Here is a 15,755-nt window from a genome sequence, read left to right as displayed (position 1 = left end):
GCCCGCTGTACCAGCTGGCCTTGCCCACCCCGGCGCTGGGTGTGACTCGGGCTTCCAGTGTCCCATCCCCTCTCAGACTGGCAGCTCCCTGGGGCAGGTCTTCGTCTGTCTGCCCCATCAGAACAGGGGCTCCTGAACATGGATACCATTCCTCTCTTGTCTGGCTCCTGCACACCCTCCTCCTTGGTGTGTGTGTGGTGGGGGTCCAGCTACAGGGTGATGACTGGGGCTGGTGGTCCATGCAGTGGGGTCAGGGTGGCGGCTGGAACAGAGGGGTCTGTCTCTCCAGTGGAGATTCCTGCCTGGCTGGGTCACCCCACCCCAAAGAGGGGCTTCCAGCAGGGCTGCCAGGAAGTCCCCAGCACTGAGGTGAAACGGAGGGACGGTGGGGGTGGGGCTGGGGGGCCCAGAGGCCTGCCACCCGCCAGCCAGGAAACAGGAGCCCGTGGCTAAATGCAGACACACAGTCATGGTGTGGAGGCCTGAGTCACTGCTCCTGGACGTCAGCTCTCATTACCCACCCCCGCCCCCCGTGCCTCCCCCTCCCCCGTCCCCGAGGCGTCACCCACACACGCACTGGATCTACTGGCTTCAGAGGCCAGGAGGGACCCTGAAAGGTCATTAAGGGCATTCCTCTGTCTCTGCGCCTGTCTCTCCCTTCAGACCCTAGGGACAGAAGGGGCTTCAGAGATGATGCAGCATCTTCAATCCCAGACCTGCCAGGGCACCTCAGCCTCCTGGAGGAAATTTTAACAAACACAGACTCTTCCCACATGCCCAGAGATTCTGATGGGAATCTGCTCCCGTCAGCTCCCTGCTCAACCAGCCAACAGGCCAATGTTTGGAAACAACTCACGGCTCAGCAGGTAACTGCTGAACAGCTGCTCTGTGCCAGGCATTGTCTGGGTTCTGGGGTACCCGTGACAGTGATGAGCAAGGTAGAGACAGAGCCCTGCCCCATGGCTCTCTCGCTCCCCTCATTGCAAGAAGTGAAGTATCAGTCGCTCAGTCGTGTCCCACTCTTTGTGAGCCCATGGATTGTAGCTCCATGGCTCCTCTGTCCCTGGGATTCTCCAGGCGAGAATACTGGTGTGTGGATTGCCATTTCCTCAGGGGATCTTCCCAACCCAGGCATGGAACCTGGGCTTCCTGCGTTGCAGGTGGATTCTTTATAGTCTGAGCCCCCAGGGAAGCCCTCACTGGACAGAAGAGGAAACCGAGGCCCCGAGTGGTGAAGGACCAGTTAGGGGTGAGAGAGCTATCCTGGCATCAAGCCTGCCCTCCGCCCCCATGGCCTGACGCAGAAGCAGGAGACGAGGGGAGCTGCAATGCAGGGATTGGCTCTGGGGGGACTCGCCGCAGGCACGGTGTCCGCCTGCCACCCTCACCCCAGGTTCCCGATGCTCGCAGGGCTAGGGGATGAGGTGTGGCCGTCTGCTGCTGGCTGGCCAGCTGAGGCTGCCTGAGACCGGAGATGCAGGTTTGGGGTATCAACAGGGCGGCCGGTGACACTGTCACTATACACGGGTTGGAGCAGCCGAGCAACGGTGGGCCCCGGTCTGTGCAGAGCAGTGAGCCCCCACCCCACCCCTCACAGCACACACGCGCTCCTAGCTTGGATTGACTTGGCCTGACGTCTAGGGACAGAGGGTGGCTCGGGGTCTCAGGAGTTTAAGTCACTGAAGGTCCATCATGATTTTCAGAAAGGGGGCGCTGTCTGGAAGAGGGCGAGAGTTGTCCCAGATCTCTGGCCCAAGTCTTCAAAAAGTGGTATCGGGCAGAGATCCTCTGCTCTCTATGCCTAAACCCTCGTCCTGAATGCCTAAGCCACAGAAACTGCAGGACTCTGGGCAGAGGAAGAGCCATAGCATCTGAGTCTGGGTTCAGCATCTGCTTTGTGATCTTAGACGAGTGAGTGCCCCTCTCCAACGCTCCATTTATTGTTACTGTATCTTTGCCGTGTCCAGGCACTGTGCTCAACCCTCCTCCAAGTCAGTGAGTGCTCAGGGAAACCCAAGCAGGTGAGAGGTGTCAGCCCATTTTAAAGAAACAGAGCCTCGGAGAGGCGAGGGTGCTTGCCCAGGGTCACAGAGGCCGAGGGACAAAGCCCAAAGTTCCACCCTGGTTTGCCTGGCTCCCAAGCCTGGACACCTCGCCAAGATCCTGCCTTGATGACCTGCCTTCACTCAGAGCTGGGGGCAGGGGGCCGACAGGCTGGAGCAGGAACAGGGAGTTGGGGCAGGGGGAGGAACTTCGACTAGATCTTCATGTCCAGACCCCCCAGTCTGCGAAACTGCCTCTCCCACCATAGCACCCCAGGGGCAGTGGCTGTGCTTGAGGCTTCCGGGTAAAGGCCACAGACTTTAACCTGCCCCAACCGAGCGTGGGAGCGGGTGCATCAAGCTCCTCCTCCCAGCAGCCCTGTCGGTCAGGGACAGCATCACCATTTGAGTGGACCCTTCCACTCTCTCTCCTCTGATCTTCCAAATCCCTCCCGTGCCCAACTCTGAGACTGTGCGGCCCTGACCTTCAGCCCCTGCAGATGACCCCTACCTGTCCTGTTGCATCACGAGCATCCCCCTCGCAGGCCCTCTGACCAGCCCGTAGCTCAGGTGGGTGCCCCTGCCTCTGCGTGGCTCTGGCAGGTTGGGGAGCCCCCGCCCTGGCCCCTCCTGGCGGCTCTGGCCTGTACTGCTCGGCGGGCCGGGGCAGTTCCAGTCGGTTTGTCAAGGACATTCTTAATGGCCAGGGTAAACCCCAGCAGGGAGGGGCGGGGAGGACGGGGGCCAGGTGTTGATTGGTGGAATGCACACCTGTCCAGGTGCACCTGAGTTGCAAGCAAAGGAGTCTCTGTCAGAGGCGTGCTGGCTGGGGCCACAGCGGAGCAGACTGACCGAGGTGAGAGGCCGCGGGGTACAGCGCCAGGATGGACTCGGACGAAACCTGCCCGGGCCAGCGCAGGGCGGGAATGGGAGGCTGGGGACAGGGAGCCAGCACCGCCTTTTGACCCTCAGGGGCTCTCCCTCTGGACCTGGGGTTTTCTTGACTCAAGCCTCAGCTGCGGGGGCGGGGGGGCTCAGGGATGGGGGCTTAGGGGGCTCAGGGGGCTCACTGATGGACCCCACAGTGAGACGGTGACTCCGCTGGGCGAGGAGGCTGCCCCGAGCAGCGTTAACAGTCAAGCGTCCTGGGAAGGTGGAGTAACGGCTCCCAGAAAGCCGGGGGCCAGGCCTCGGTCAACCAGCTGCTAGACATGGAACGGGCCACTCTAAACCCCCAGCCCCACCCCAAATGTTAACGCGTGCAGCCTCGGGGTACCCCCTCAGGAAGGAAGGCACATCAGAGCTGTGTCTGCTCCTGAAAACGTCTCCTTTCCTTCCTATTGGGGAAGCAGAGATGGGAAGGGCCCAGTGGCAGGGAGGGGAAGGGCCTTGGAGCCGCCCACCAGGGCCCGTCTACTCCCTCAGGGGCCCGATGGAGGAGCTGGTGGGGCTTCGTGAGGGCTCCTCGGGGAACCCTGTGACTCTCCAGGAGCTCTGGGGCCCATGTCCCCGCGTCCGCCGAGGCATCCGAGGTGAGAGCTGGGCTCCATACCCCTGACCCCATCACAAGGTGGGAGTCCCCTCATGACAGCACCCTGCCCAGCCCGCCTCCCCACTCTCCTTGGAGCCTGGGAGCAGCCCCTCCTTCCCCAGGTCCAGTGTTTCCTGGGTGACAGGATGGAGGGAGGGGGTCTGTCCGCCTGTCTGTGGGTCAGACGTGCTCGCGGCTGGCTCTCTGCTCTTTGGGAACACGGTCCCCAGGTCTTGGGACGACAGAGCAGTCTCTTTAGACACCGGCGTTCTCTCTGCTGTGGACCCTGCGGAGATGCTGGAGAGAGCACCACTCCGGGGCCCCCACGCCCTGCCTCTCTCTTCCTCCATCAGAGCCTCAGGAAGGGGCAGGGGTGCGGGGGGCAGATGATCAGAGGCACCCTCCTGGTGGAGCCTGGTACCCACTGTGCCACCGCCTCCACTTGCCACAAATCCTGCCCTCCCTCAAGTAAGGCAGAGCCCCCTCCCAGCCTCCCGGGACTGGCCCAGCTGACCCCAGCCCTACACAGCACCTTCCCTCCCTGCCTTCCTCGGCACCGGGCTCTGACCCGCTGCCCCTGCCCCAGGTGGCCTGGACTGGCTGAAGCGGAAGCTGTTCTGCGTGGGTGAGGACTGGTACTTCCTGACGGTCCTCGGGGTGCTCATGGCCTTGATCAGCTTCACCATGAGCTTCACTGTTGGGCGTGTGGTCCGAGGTAACCCCCCCACCCCCGACACGCCCGCCCGCTCAGGAGCCAGGCCTCCGAGCACGCTCTCGGGATGCCAGGGATGGAGGGGGCTGCCAGGTGCAGGGGGCAGGGGGGGCGCTGGGTCTGGTCCTGGCATGCTGGGTGACCCTGGGCACCTCCCTGGGCCTCAGACTCCATGTCTGCACTGTGACGAGAGACCAAACCGTCATTTCTCTGGGCTTTATGCCCACCCCTGCCTACTGCCCCTGCTCCCCCTGCCCTGGTCTCAGCCCAGTAACCCTGGGTAGGGCCCTCGTCTAGACCACAGGCACAGGACAGTCCCTCCCCATGCTTCTGCAGGCTCCCTCCACCTGAGGTCCCCCTGCAAGGGGAGCGAGAGACAGGAAGTTACTCTGGTGGCATTACAAGGACCTGCCGGGCACTAGACCACGTCTGGCTTTCTTACAATCACCCTGTAAGGGAGTTACCATCAGAGCCCATTTGACAGATGGGAAAAACAGAGGCTCAGCGATGTTGAACAGCTTGCAAAATGTCACTCAGCTAAGGAGTGGCAACGCTGAGATAGGGATCCAGGGTCCTGCTCCTCCTCCTCCTGGGGGTCTGCCGCTCATGGGACGGCCCTGGCCACCTTTCTGTGAGCGGCCTCTGGCCGTGCACTTTCCGGCCAGCAAGCAGGTGTCTGAGGGCTGTGCAGTCTGTGGACGACTCCCTGATGCCCCGCTGTCCCCAGCACACAAGTGGCTGTACCGGGAGATCGGGGACAGCCACCTCCTCCGGTATCTCTCCTGGACCGTGTACCCCGTGGCCCTGGTCTCCTTCTCCTCAGGCTTCTCTCAGAGCATCACGCCCTTCTCGGGAGGTAAGCCCAGTCGCCACCCCATCTGCCTGTGTGCCTTGCCTGGCAGTGACTGCTGGCCAAAGACTCCTGTCCTGCCGGGCTCCTGCTGGGGGACAGCAGGAAGCGGTAACCTCACTTATCAGCAGAGAAGCCAGGCTTGGAAGAGTCGTGGCACTTGCCCGAAGTCACACAGTGAAAAGGACAGAGCCTGCCTCGGGTCACTGCTGACTCTGCTTTGAGGGGCTCATGGAGGCGCATGTCTCTGCCAGGCCTAGCAGCTCTGCCTCCGGTCCCAGCCAGCAGAGGGGGGTGCAGGGGTGCGTCCCGGGGGCGAGGTCTGAGAGCCCCTCCTAGTTCCCCCCATCCTGCAGTAGCATCTAGCAGGCCCAGCTGGAGGAAGGTGGATGTTCGCATCCCCTCTCTGACCCTCAGCTTTCTCATCCGCAGAAAGTGAAAAGTGTTAGTCACTCAGTCACGTTTGACTGTTTATGACCCTATGGACTGTAGCCCGCCAGGCTCCTCTGTCCATGGAATTTTCCAGGCAAGAATACTGGAGTGGGTAGCCTGTCTCTTCTCCAGGGGACCTTCCCGACCCAGGGATTGAACCCAGGTCTCCTGGTTGCAGGTGGATTCTTTACTGTCTGAGCCACCAGGGAAGCCCTCATCTGCAGAATGCATTTACAGCTCCTCACTGACAGGGCTTAGGGGACCCGACAAGACCCGAACGTGGAACTCTGTGCAGGGTAAAGGGATGAGGGCTAATCTAAAGGTGGTCCTCCCCTTGCCCCCATCCACCCACCCCACCAAGGTTCTGGGATTCCGGAGCTGAAGACCATCCTGTCAGGCGTGGTCCTGGAGGACTACCTGGACATCAAGAACTTCGGGGCCAAGGCGGTGGGCCTCACTTGTACCCTGGCCAGCGGCAGCACCATCTTCCTGGGCAAAGTGGTATGGCCGGCGTGAGCGCACCACTGCCTCCCCCTCCCCCCCGCTGCCCTCCAGCCCCCGCTGCCTTTTCTGCATCACCCACTGAGGCCAGTGCCCACCTGAAGGTGGAGGAAGGTCAGGTCCCCAGAGTGTGACTCTGGAACCTGGGAGGTGGGGTGGAGGGGTGGGGGGCACGCCATCCCTGGATGAGCAGGGGCCCTGGGACCGAGGGACTAGAAGGGGAGGAGCAGGGTGGGGGCTCAAGGCCCGACCTGAGCCCTGTGCCCTCACCTCCCTGGCAGGGCCCCTTCGTGCACCTGTCTGTGATGATCGCTGCCTACCTGGGCCGCGTGCGCGCCAAGGCCACTGGGGAGTCCGAGGTAAGGGGCTCGTGGAGACCCCCTCCGCTGGAGGAATGAGAGAGAGGGGTGGGCGCGGGCTGGCTTTCAGCCCGGGACTCTGGATCCCTCCAGAACAAGAGCAAGCGGAATGAAATGCTAGTGGCCGGGGCGGCAGTGGGCGTGGCCACGGTGTTCGCAGCGCCCTTCAGCGGTGAGGCCCCGCCCGGCCCCGGGTCCCACACCCGCCCCCGGGCTCCCCCACACCCCCTGGGGGTCCCCACATCCCCCGGGGCCCCCACACCCCCGGGGACCTCCCACACCCCCCGGGCGCCCCCACACCCCCGGGGACCCCCCACACACCCCCGGGCGCCCCCACACCCCTGGGGACCCCCACACCCCCGGGCGCCCCACACCCCCGGGGACCCCCCACACCCCCCGGGGCCCCCACAGCTCCCGGGCTCCCACGCCCTGCCCCCACGGCCCCTGGCGCAGCCCGGCCACTCCGCCCGGCGCAGGGACCTGGGGGGCAGATGGGGCGGTCGCGGTCCTTCCCGCCGTCTTCCCGGGAGCGCTGACCGTCCCCAGGGTGGCAGGGCGGCGCGGGTGGGCGCCGAGACGCGCGGCGGTCCCCTGGACAGACTTGGGCTTTAAACTCGGCCCCCCTGCGCGTCCCGGAGCGCTGAGCCCGGCTCTCAGCCTCACTCCTCGTCTGTGAAATGGGGGCGGGCACCCTCCCCACCGCAGGGGTCAGGATAGGGGCGCCGGGTCCCGCGGCGCGTGCCCGCCCTCAGCTTCAGCTCAGAACCGGAGCGGGTGGCCCTGCCCCGGCGGCGGCGGGAGGCCCAGCACGGCGGGCTCTCAGCCCCGCGTCGCCCCCAGGCGTCCTGTTCTGCATCGAGGTCGTGTCCTCTCACTTCTCGGTCTGGGATTACTGGAGGGGCTTCTTCGCGGCCACCTGCGGGGCCTTCATGTTCCGCCTGCTGGCAGTCTTCAACAGCGAGCAGGGTGAGCGCCTCCTAACTCTGCCCCTGCCCCCTGGCCCTGCCCCCAACCCCGCCCCCTCCCTCCTGCCCCCTGCCCCCTGCCCCCTGCCCCTCCCCCCTCCCATCTCTTCCCCTCCCTCTCCGCTTCCTCCCGTCCGCTGCCCCGCTCCTAGGCGCTTGGAAGGAACTGACCTGTGTTGGGCCTGAAGGATGGGAGCCCCCAGGGTAGAAGCGGGTGAAGCCAGTCAGGGAGGCCGGCCGGGAGAAGGCGTCTGGGGCACACCTGCTGGCCTCCTCTCCTGCCCGCTGATTCTGAGCCTTTGGCTGGGCCGGGCCCTGACCCCACTCCCCGTCTCCCCAGAGACCATCACCTCCCTCTACAAGACCAGTTTCCGGGTGGAAGTTCCCTTCGACCTGCCAGAGATCTTCTTTTTCGTGGCGCTGGGGTGAGTGGGGGCGCCGCCGGCCTGCACAGCTGCCCTGGGTCCAGGAGGGGCTCTGGACTCACACCCGCCCCTGCAGGGCCATCTGCGGCGTGGCGAGCTGCGCTTACCTCTTCTGCCAGCGAAAGTTTCTCGGCTTTGTCAAAACAAATCCAGTCCTCTCCAAACTGATGGCCACCAGGTGTGCCCTGGGTGGGGGCCGGGACCCGTCAGGGTGATGCCCCAGACCCTCTGTCCCTGGTCACCAGCACCCTCTGCAGGCCCCCGCAGGGTCTGCCTCCCCCTTACTCATCAACATTCCAGCCCTCCCTTGCTAACGGCCACCCCACTGCCTACGAAGCCCAAGACCTCACTGAGCCCTGCTCCCCCAACCTAGTCTGAGCCCTGGCGTTGCTGTTTCAGACTCAGCCCTCCTCCGCCAGGCCAGTCCCACTCCCGTCCCTCCTGCCTGGCGGACAGTGGCCTCTGTCCTGAACCCTCCTATATTCCCGCCTCCGGTCACCCAGTGGTGTGGGGCAGCCCCCCGAATCAGAGCCCTGCCCCCTCCCCCCATTCCTGCCTTAGCATCGCCCCCAGACTGACGGGCCTGCCCGTGGGTGGGGTGCGGGGAGTCGATGGCCGGCCCGGCGCTGACCCCCACCCACCCGGGTGGGGTGCGGGGAGTCGATGGCCGGCCCGGCGCTGACCCCCACCCACGCCCACAGCAAGCCTCTGTACTCAGCACTGGCGGCTTTGGTCCTTGCCTCCGTCACCTACCCGCCTGGCGCGGGCCGCTTCATGGCGTCTCGGGTAAGGGCCTGAGCTGGGGGTGTCCACCATCTCCCTGAGTCCCCTCAACACCCAGAAGAGGAGGGCTGTGTGGCGCTTTTCATGGGAGGCCATGGCAGTTCCCTGGGGGCTCAGATGGCAAAGACTCCACCTGCAGTATGGGACACCTGGGTTCAATCCCTGGGTCAGGAAGACCCCCTGGAGGAGGGCATGGCAACCCACTCCGGTATTCATGCCTGGAGTATCCCATGGACAGAGGAGCCTGGCAGGCTGCAGTCCACGGGGTCGCAAAGAGTCGGACACGACTGAGCGACTGAGCACATAGCAGCTCCTGCAGCGACAGAGCCGTTCCCAAGGAGTCCCCCCAGCAGGAAGTGACAGAGGAGGGTCTGAGGCCGTGAAGGGTGGGGGCACTGCTGCCCGGCCCTTGGGTAGAACTCTGACCCCCCTCCCCTCCAGCTGTCCATGAGGGAGTATCTGGACTCCCTGCTCGACCATAACTCATGGGCGCTGCTGACCCGGAACGCGTCCCCGCCCTGGCCCGTGGAGCCCGACCCCCAGAACCTGTGGTTCGAATGGTACCACCCACAGTTCACCATCTTTGGGACCCTCGCTTTCTTCCTCGTTATGAAGGTGGGCCCCCAGGGGTGTGCACAGAGCCTGGGTGGGCCGGGGTGCCTCCCCACGATATGCATGCAGCACAGGGCCTGCACCTTCCCTCAGACCCCCTGCCCTGACCTCTGCCCGCTGTGTGGTCCCTGGCAAGTTGCTTCAACTCTCTGAGCCTTGCTTTCCTCATCTTTAAAGTGGGGTCGTCACCAGGCCTACATCATAGAAGGTTGGAAGGCAAGAAACGAGAGGCTCTGGTGCAGTGCCAGGCACACAGTAGGCACGCTGCCAGCATGGAGGTCCTTCCCTGGCTCACACCTCCGCTCACACCAGACGCTGCTGACCGGTGTGCGCCTGGGCCTCCTCCTCCTCCAGGGAGACTCCCCGCCCCAGCTGGTCCCTCCTCTGCCGCCTCTAACCTCCGCCCCCACGACCCCGCCCCGTTCTCCCCGCAGTTCTGGATGCTGATTCTGGCCACCACGATCCCCATGCCTGCCGGGTACTTCATGCCCATATTTATCTTCGGTGAGTCTGGGTGTCAAGGGTCTGAGGCTCAGGGTGCCGGGACAGGGCCATGGCTGCTCGTCCACCTGCCTCCCCAGTATGGTGCTGAGACTGGTCCCCAGGTGGGGAGGGTTCTGGGAAGCAGGTCAGCCTAGCCCCCATCCTCACACTAAGTCTGTGGCCAGGAGCTGCCATTGGGCGCCTCCTAGGAGAGGCCCTTTCTGTGGCCTTCCCCGAGGGCATCGTGGCCGGAGGGGTCACCAACCCCATCATGCCTGGGGGGTACGCGCTGGCAGGTGAGTGGACCAGGTTCTTACTGGGTGGGCATACATCATGGGTCTGGGCTGGACCTGGAGAATCGGCTAGCAGCTCTGCAGGGCATGGGGAGGTCAGTAGCCTCCCCTGAGCCCCACCCCTCCCTGGACCCCTCCTCTAAGCCCCCACTACTCTTTCTAGCTTCTCTCTGGGCCCTGATGCCCCCTCTCCCTTACTGCTCTCTCTGTCACCAAGCCCAGGCCCGAGGCATTTCCAACAGTAGCCAGCTGTAGCCTCTGGACAGTCCCCAGCCGAGCCCACGGCCATCCTCACAGCAGCCTTGCTGTCTCTAGCCTGAACCCGCTCCCTGGCTGTGACGCCCTCCCCGGCTTGCAGGGGCTGCTGCGTTCTCAGGGGCCGTGACGCACAGCATCTCCACTGCGCTGCTGGCCTTCGAGCTGACTGGTCAGATCGTGCACGCGCTGCCTGTGCTGATGGCAGTGCTGGCTGCCAACGCCATCGCCCAGAGCTGCCAGCCCTCCTTCTACGACGGCACGATCATCGTCAAGAAGCTGCCATACCTTCCATGGATCCGGGGCCGAAAAATCAGGTGAGCGGCGCCCGCTCAGGTTGGACCGAGGCGACGGAGTCCGGGTGGGCTGAACCCGGTCCCGGGTGAGTGTGGGAGGGGCTGACACACGCGGCTGTCTAGTCTGCATGCACTCCAGCTCCCCGTGTGACCTCACATGAGTGCTCGGCCTCCCGAGCCTCAGTGTCTTCCTGGTCATCAGTCTGTCTTCACAACAGGAGGACAGATGCTGGGGCTCAGAAAGGTGCCGTGTCTTGACCCAGGTCACACAGCGAGTCAGCACCAGCTCGGGGAGGTCCCACCCCTCCCCCTGCTCCTGCTCTGCGGTCCTCACTGGGGCCTTGGGAGCTAGAGGTGGGGCTGGAATACTAGAATGGGAAACAGGCTTTGAGGTCCTCCCTCGACCACACAGGGTCGAGCAGCCTCTGTCCCCAGCGAAGCAGGACCAAGAGCCTCTGAGACTCCTGGGTCCAAGGCCCAACTCAAAGATGAGCAAGCTGCCGCCTTCTCCAGACTCGGTTTCCCCATCTGTTAAATGCGGGTGGTTACTCCAGTCATTTTCAAACTTTGAAGTTTTTCCCCCCTTTATGCTATAAAGCTTTTCTTCAAATGAAATTCTCCAGGGATGGCTTCTGATGAAACTGGAGCTGGTCTTGGGGAGATAGAGGTTGGGGGGCTGGGAATCCAGAGCCAGGCCATAGGTGAGTCGTTCCCCAGGCTCCTCCCCAACCTGGGATGTGAGGAACTGTTCCTCCTAGGAATCCCTTAGTCCTGGCCTGCACTGGAGAACCAGCAGAACTCACCCGGGCCCCCGCCTTGCCCCGGGTCTGGAGGACACACTGCTCCAGGGCCTGATGGGAGCACTCCTCTGCCTGCAGCTCTCACAGGGTGACTGTGGAGCACTTCATGAACCGAGCCATCACTACGCTGGCCAAGGACACACCGCAGGAGGAGGTGGTCAAGGTCGTGACCTCCACAGACATGGCCGAGTATCCGCTGGTGGCGAGCACAGGTGCCCAACAGGAGCGGGGTGTGAATGGGGAAGGGGCTTCCATCTGCTCCCTCTCGCACCTGGGAGAGTCAGACTCAGCAAAGGGTGAGCAGAGCCTTGCACCTGTCAGGAACCTGAATCCAGACCCAGGCTCTGCAACTGTGTGACCTGGGGCAAGTCACTTCAGCTCTCTGAGCCTTCTTCCTCGTTGGTAAAATGGAGATAATAACCATCCCACCTTGCGGTCCTCGACATGTTTATTTATTGATCTTTTTTTGACCTTGCAGTCCTTTTCTTTTAAAGGTTCTTTTTTTTCTTTTTTTCATGTAAACTCTTTATTGAATTTGTTACAATATTGCTTCTGGGTTTTTAAAAATTATCTATTTATTTTTGGCAAGGGCCCTAGGGCTCAAGGGCTTCAGCAGTTGCAGCACTCAGGCTCAGGGGCTGTGGCTCCTGGTCTCGGGCACTCAGGCTCATTGGCTGTGGTTCCTGGTCTCGGGCACTCAGGCTCATTGGCTGTGGTTCCTGGTCTCGGGCACTCAGGCTCAGTGGCTGTGGTTCCTGGTCTCGGGCACTCGAGCTCAGGGGCTGTGGCTCCCGGTCTCGGGCACTCGGGCTCAGTGGCTGTGGTTCCTGGTCTCGGGCACTCGGGCTCAGGGGCTGTGGTTCCTGGTCCCTGGCACTCGAGCTCAGGGGCTGTGGCTCCCGGTCTCGGGCACTCGGGCTCAGTGGCTGTGGTTCCCGGTCTCGGGCACTCGGGCTCAGTGGCTGTGGTTCCCGGTCCCTGGCACTCGGGCTCAGTGGCTATGGCTCCCAGTCCCTGGCACTCAGGCTCAGGGGCTGTGGTTCCCGGTCTCGGGCACTCGGGCTCAGTGGCTGTGGCTCCCAGTCTCGGGCACTCGGGCTCAGTGGCTGTAGCTCTCGGGGTTAGTTGCACCACGGCATGTGGGATCTTCCCGGACCAGAGATCTGACCCCTGTCTCCTGCATTGGCAGGTGGATTCTTGTATACTGTGCCCCCAGGGAAGTCCCAGTGTTGCTTCTGTTTTTCGGGGTTTTGTTTGTTTGTTTTGGCCATGAGGCTTGTGTAACCTTCGCTCCCTGACCAGGGATTGAACCCATACCCCCCTGCATTGGGGCAAAATCTTAACCACTGGACCACCAGGGACGTCCCGACACATTTGAATGAGAGTGAGAGGGGGCTGGTAAGGCACAGTGCGAGTCCTAGAACAGGCCTGGTGTGCTTGGGGAGGAGGGTAGCGTGATGGGAGCACACCTTCCTCCCAGGAGGCTCCTCCCTCAGCCTCCCCGCCCAGCATTCCCCAGCCGAACTACCTCCCTCAGTCCTGGCACCATCAGAAAGATCTTTTCACGGAAACATGGATGGGGGCCCTTGTTAAAAGCCTCGTAAGCTGAATCTTGAGGGAGGGCCTAGCTGGAACATCGTTTCCCTCTTGGACAAGGACAGTGTGAGTGGGAAAGATAAGCAGGGCTTAGGGAGGGGACAGCCGTGTCCACTCAGGGCCTCTGTCAGCCCGTACGTCCCCTTTGTGTAAATGAGGAAAGGTGCGCACTTGGCGAGCGTAGCGTGGCTGGACGTTGGTCCCCGCTTGTCCTGTGAGCCGGTTTCTCGGGCACTGAGCAACCTGCACAGCCATACGTGCCATCCACGTCCCGAACCCAAGAAGCGTGAAGCGATTATGAGCAGCAGAACCGTAGACAGACCCCTTACGCTCTATGAACTGTAGTTGCCTCAGCTGGAAAGTAGGGAGGACAGACAAGGTGGCCTTTGGACTCATGCCCTCACTGGGAAATGAGAGGCAAAGCCCAGCCCCAGGGCACAGCTGTCCTCAGGAGGTGTCCCAGGCCTGCTCCTGCTTGAGGCCCCGCCACATGGGGCATTTCAGGGTGGGCAAGTGACCTCCTGGCCCCCTGGCATCCTTGCCCAGCTGCCCTCAGAAGCTGAGTGACCTTGGGCAAGACAACTAACCTCTCTGTGCCCCTGAGCCTGTTTCCTCTTCTGTAAAATGGGCGATGGTAGTTCCTGGCTCACAGGTTGCTGCAGGTTCCTAAGAGTCATGAGAACACCCAGCACGGTTCTTGGCACATCACGGAAGCCCAGGAAACAGAAGTTCCTTTTCATAACGTGGCTCTTTCCGTCTCCCTCTCTGCCTGTCCAGAGTCCCAGACCCTGGTGGGCACCATGCGAAGGGCACAGCTGGTGCAGGCCCTCCAAGCTGAGCCACCCTCCTGGGCTCCAGGACAGCAGGTGAGTGCTCTCGTGAGGTGTCAGGAGGGGATGGGGAGTCGGGAGGGTTTTCGCAGAGTGGCCAGCTGATCGCCTGTGGTTTGAGAGGGGGCCTATCCCAGGTCCCCAACCCTTCCCGCATCCTCAGCGGTGCCTCCAGGACATCTTGGCTGAGGGGTGCCCCGTGGAGCCAGTGACCCTGAAGCTGTCCCCGGAGACGTCCCTGCACCAGGTAATGGGCAAAATTCCGGCTGTGGGCAGACCTGGTCCTGGGACGGAGGGGAGGAACTGAGAGGGAGACTCGGCTTCGGGTCCTCGACACACAGTGTGCTGTGCTCCTCCTGCGTCTACCTCCCCGCTGTGGAAGGCGCATGCAGTCCCCGCCTCTCTACCCCTCAGTCTCAGGGCTGTTGGGACACAGACGCGGGGAGAGGGAGAGCTTAGGAAGCTGAAGACTCTGGACGGACAGAAATGGTGGTTAGAAGTTTGTCTTTCATCAAGGCACACGTGGATTTCAATTCCAGGTCTCCCACATTCTGCCCGTGTGATCTTGGGCAAATTACTTAATCACTCTGACTGCTGGTCCCTCCCCGCTGCAAGCACAGAGCCTAGCACATGGGGCCATGGAGGGACGGAGTGGGTTGGGGGCCTAAAAGAGGCCCAACCCCTGTGTCCACGGCTGATGCTGGATGATCCTGAGTGGTGAGGCCCACTGGTCCCTTGTGTGGACTCTGGGGACCCCTGGTGGTCATAGTGGACATTGCAGGCCCAGCCCTCCAGGCTGAGAAACAGCTCAGAAGCGGCTCAGAAGCAGCGGGGCGGGCAGGGGGAGCAGGGGCAGCACCCCGGACAGAGGCTGGCCAGGGCCTTCATCTGCGCAGGACTCACAGGCTGGGAAGAAACTGAGGTGGGAGCCGGTCCTCCAGCGCTTCCTAACCCCTCTCCTGCAGGCACACAACCTCTTCGAGCTGTTGAATCTTCAGTCCCTCTTCGTGACATCTCAGGGCAGAGCTGTGGGCTTCGTGTCTTGGGTGGAGGTACCGTGGCCCCGAGGATGAAACAAAGGGGAGCAGCCAAGCTTGAGCAGCCGGGGTGGGGGCGGGGGACCAGTAACCGCCACCACATGGGGAGGGGCCCGTGGGACTGATGAGCCGGCCACTCGGTCCAGCTACGCCTACTTATCTTGTGGCCACTGGCCACCCCGCCATTACCTCTGGGCCTCAGTGATCCCATCTATGCAGTAGAGAGGCACTGGCTCTAAACCTCACTCCAAAATCAGCCCTCAGGGGAGGCAGACTATACTGCAGCCTCCATCTTCAGTCTCTTCTTCACTCTCCCCCTCTCTGGTCTCTGTTCTAGTTGGAGAAAGCGATTTCCAAGCTGACGAACCCTCTGGCCCCAAAGTGAGCCAGCCTGGCAGGATGAAACAGAGCCACTCGGCTACCCCGTGAAGGAAGCAGCACAAAGACCCTGCCTGTGTCCCCACGACAGCACACCCCTCCCCTCCAGCCCAGCTCAACTCCTCAGCAAAACAGGCAGCTGACCTATCACTGACCTACCACTGTCGCCATGTCCCATCCTCGTGGGACAAGTACCACATGTCCTGAAGGACAAACCCCACCCTGGGAGCTCAGGATGTGAGACAGCAGAAAGCTGCCCTGTGGTGGGTACTGCAAGAAAGCATCCGATTCACAGATGAAGAGCCTGGTGTCCTCTGTCAGCAAGGGCAGGCACAGGTGCCCTCTGGGAGTTGTGTGACTCCCAACAGGAAGCTTCCAAGGCAAATAAAGCCGGTTCCCAGAGCTGCGCTCCGTGCTCATCTCAGCATCCAGGTGTCTCGCCGCCTTAGCGGCTCGCCTGCGCCAACCCCGAGTGAGCTCTCGGGGGTCCCGAGGTGGCTGCATGGGCATTCCAGGCCTGGACCCTGGACCCCCACTCCTTGTGCCCCCTTCCTGGCAGGGAGCTATGGGGGAGA

General features: G+C 62.6%; 1 protein-coding gene across 3 annotated transcripts; it reads left to right on the top strand.

Moving 5' to 3' along the window:
- Positions 1-2,815: 2,815 nt before the first annotated feature.
- LOC109574729 (chloride channel protein ClC-Ka) lies at positions 2,816-15,582 on the top strand. 3 transcript variants are annotated; one of them, XM_019982731.2, is made up of 20 exons: positions 2,816-2,898; positions 3,468-3,574; positions 4,160-4,288; positions 5,013-5,141; positions 5,929-6,068; positions 6,350-6,427; positions 6,521-6,599; positions 7,268-7,393; positions 7,733-7,817; positions 7,894-7,995; positions 8,519-8,603; positions 9,042-9,215; positions 9,647-9,716; positions 9,881-9,991; positions 10,347-10,560; positions 11,418-11,551; positions 13,713-13,801; positions 13,929-14,012; positions 14,731-14,817; positions 15,140-15,582. In XM_019982731.2, exons 2-20 carry the CDS (start codon positions 3,475-3,477, stop codon positions 15,185-15,187), a joined length of 2,064 nt encoding a protein of 687 aa, XP_019838290.2. In that variant the 5' UTR covers positions 2,816-2,898; positions 3,468-3,474; the 3' UTR covers positions 15,188-15,582. The 3 variants fall into 3 exon arrangements, with proteins under 3 accessions (XP_019838290.2, XP_070634379.1, XP_070634380.1); XM_070778278.1 differs by lacking the exon at positions 7,894-7,995; XM_070778279.1 differs by lacking the exon at positions 9,881-9,991.
- The last annotated feature ends 173 nt before the right edge of the window (positions 15,583-15,755 follow it).

The sequence above is a fragment of the Bos indicus genome, chromosome 2 (genome assembly GCF_029378745.1).
Source record: "Bos indicus isolate NIAB-ARS_2022 breed Sahiwal x Tharparkar chromosome 2, NIAB-ARS_B.indTharparkar_mat_pri_1.0, whole genome shotgun sequence".
In the NCBI taxonomy this organism is placed as follows: Eukaryota; Metazoa; Chordata; class Mammalia; order Artiodactyla; family Bovidae; genus Bos; species Bos indicus.
This window is presented reverse-complemented; position numbering and strand designations above follow the sequence as displayed.

What these genes read in the sequence shown, in the direction of transcription:
- LOC109574729 (XM_019982731.2), top strand. Translation starts at nt 3,475, where the DNA reads ATGGAGGAGCTGGTGGGGCTTCGTGAGGGCTCCTCGGGGAACCCTGTG. An exon ending in CCATCTTCCTGGGCAAAGTG is followed by an intron (nt 6,069 to 6,349) that starts GTATGGCCGGCG and finishes CCTCCCTGGCAG; the next exon opens with GGCCCCTTCGTGCACCTGTC. An exon ending in GTTCGCAGCGCCCTTCAGCG is followed by an intron (nt 6,600 to 7,267) that starts GTGAGGCCCCGC and finishes CGTCGCCCCCAG; the next exon opens with GCGTCCTGTTCTGCATCGAG.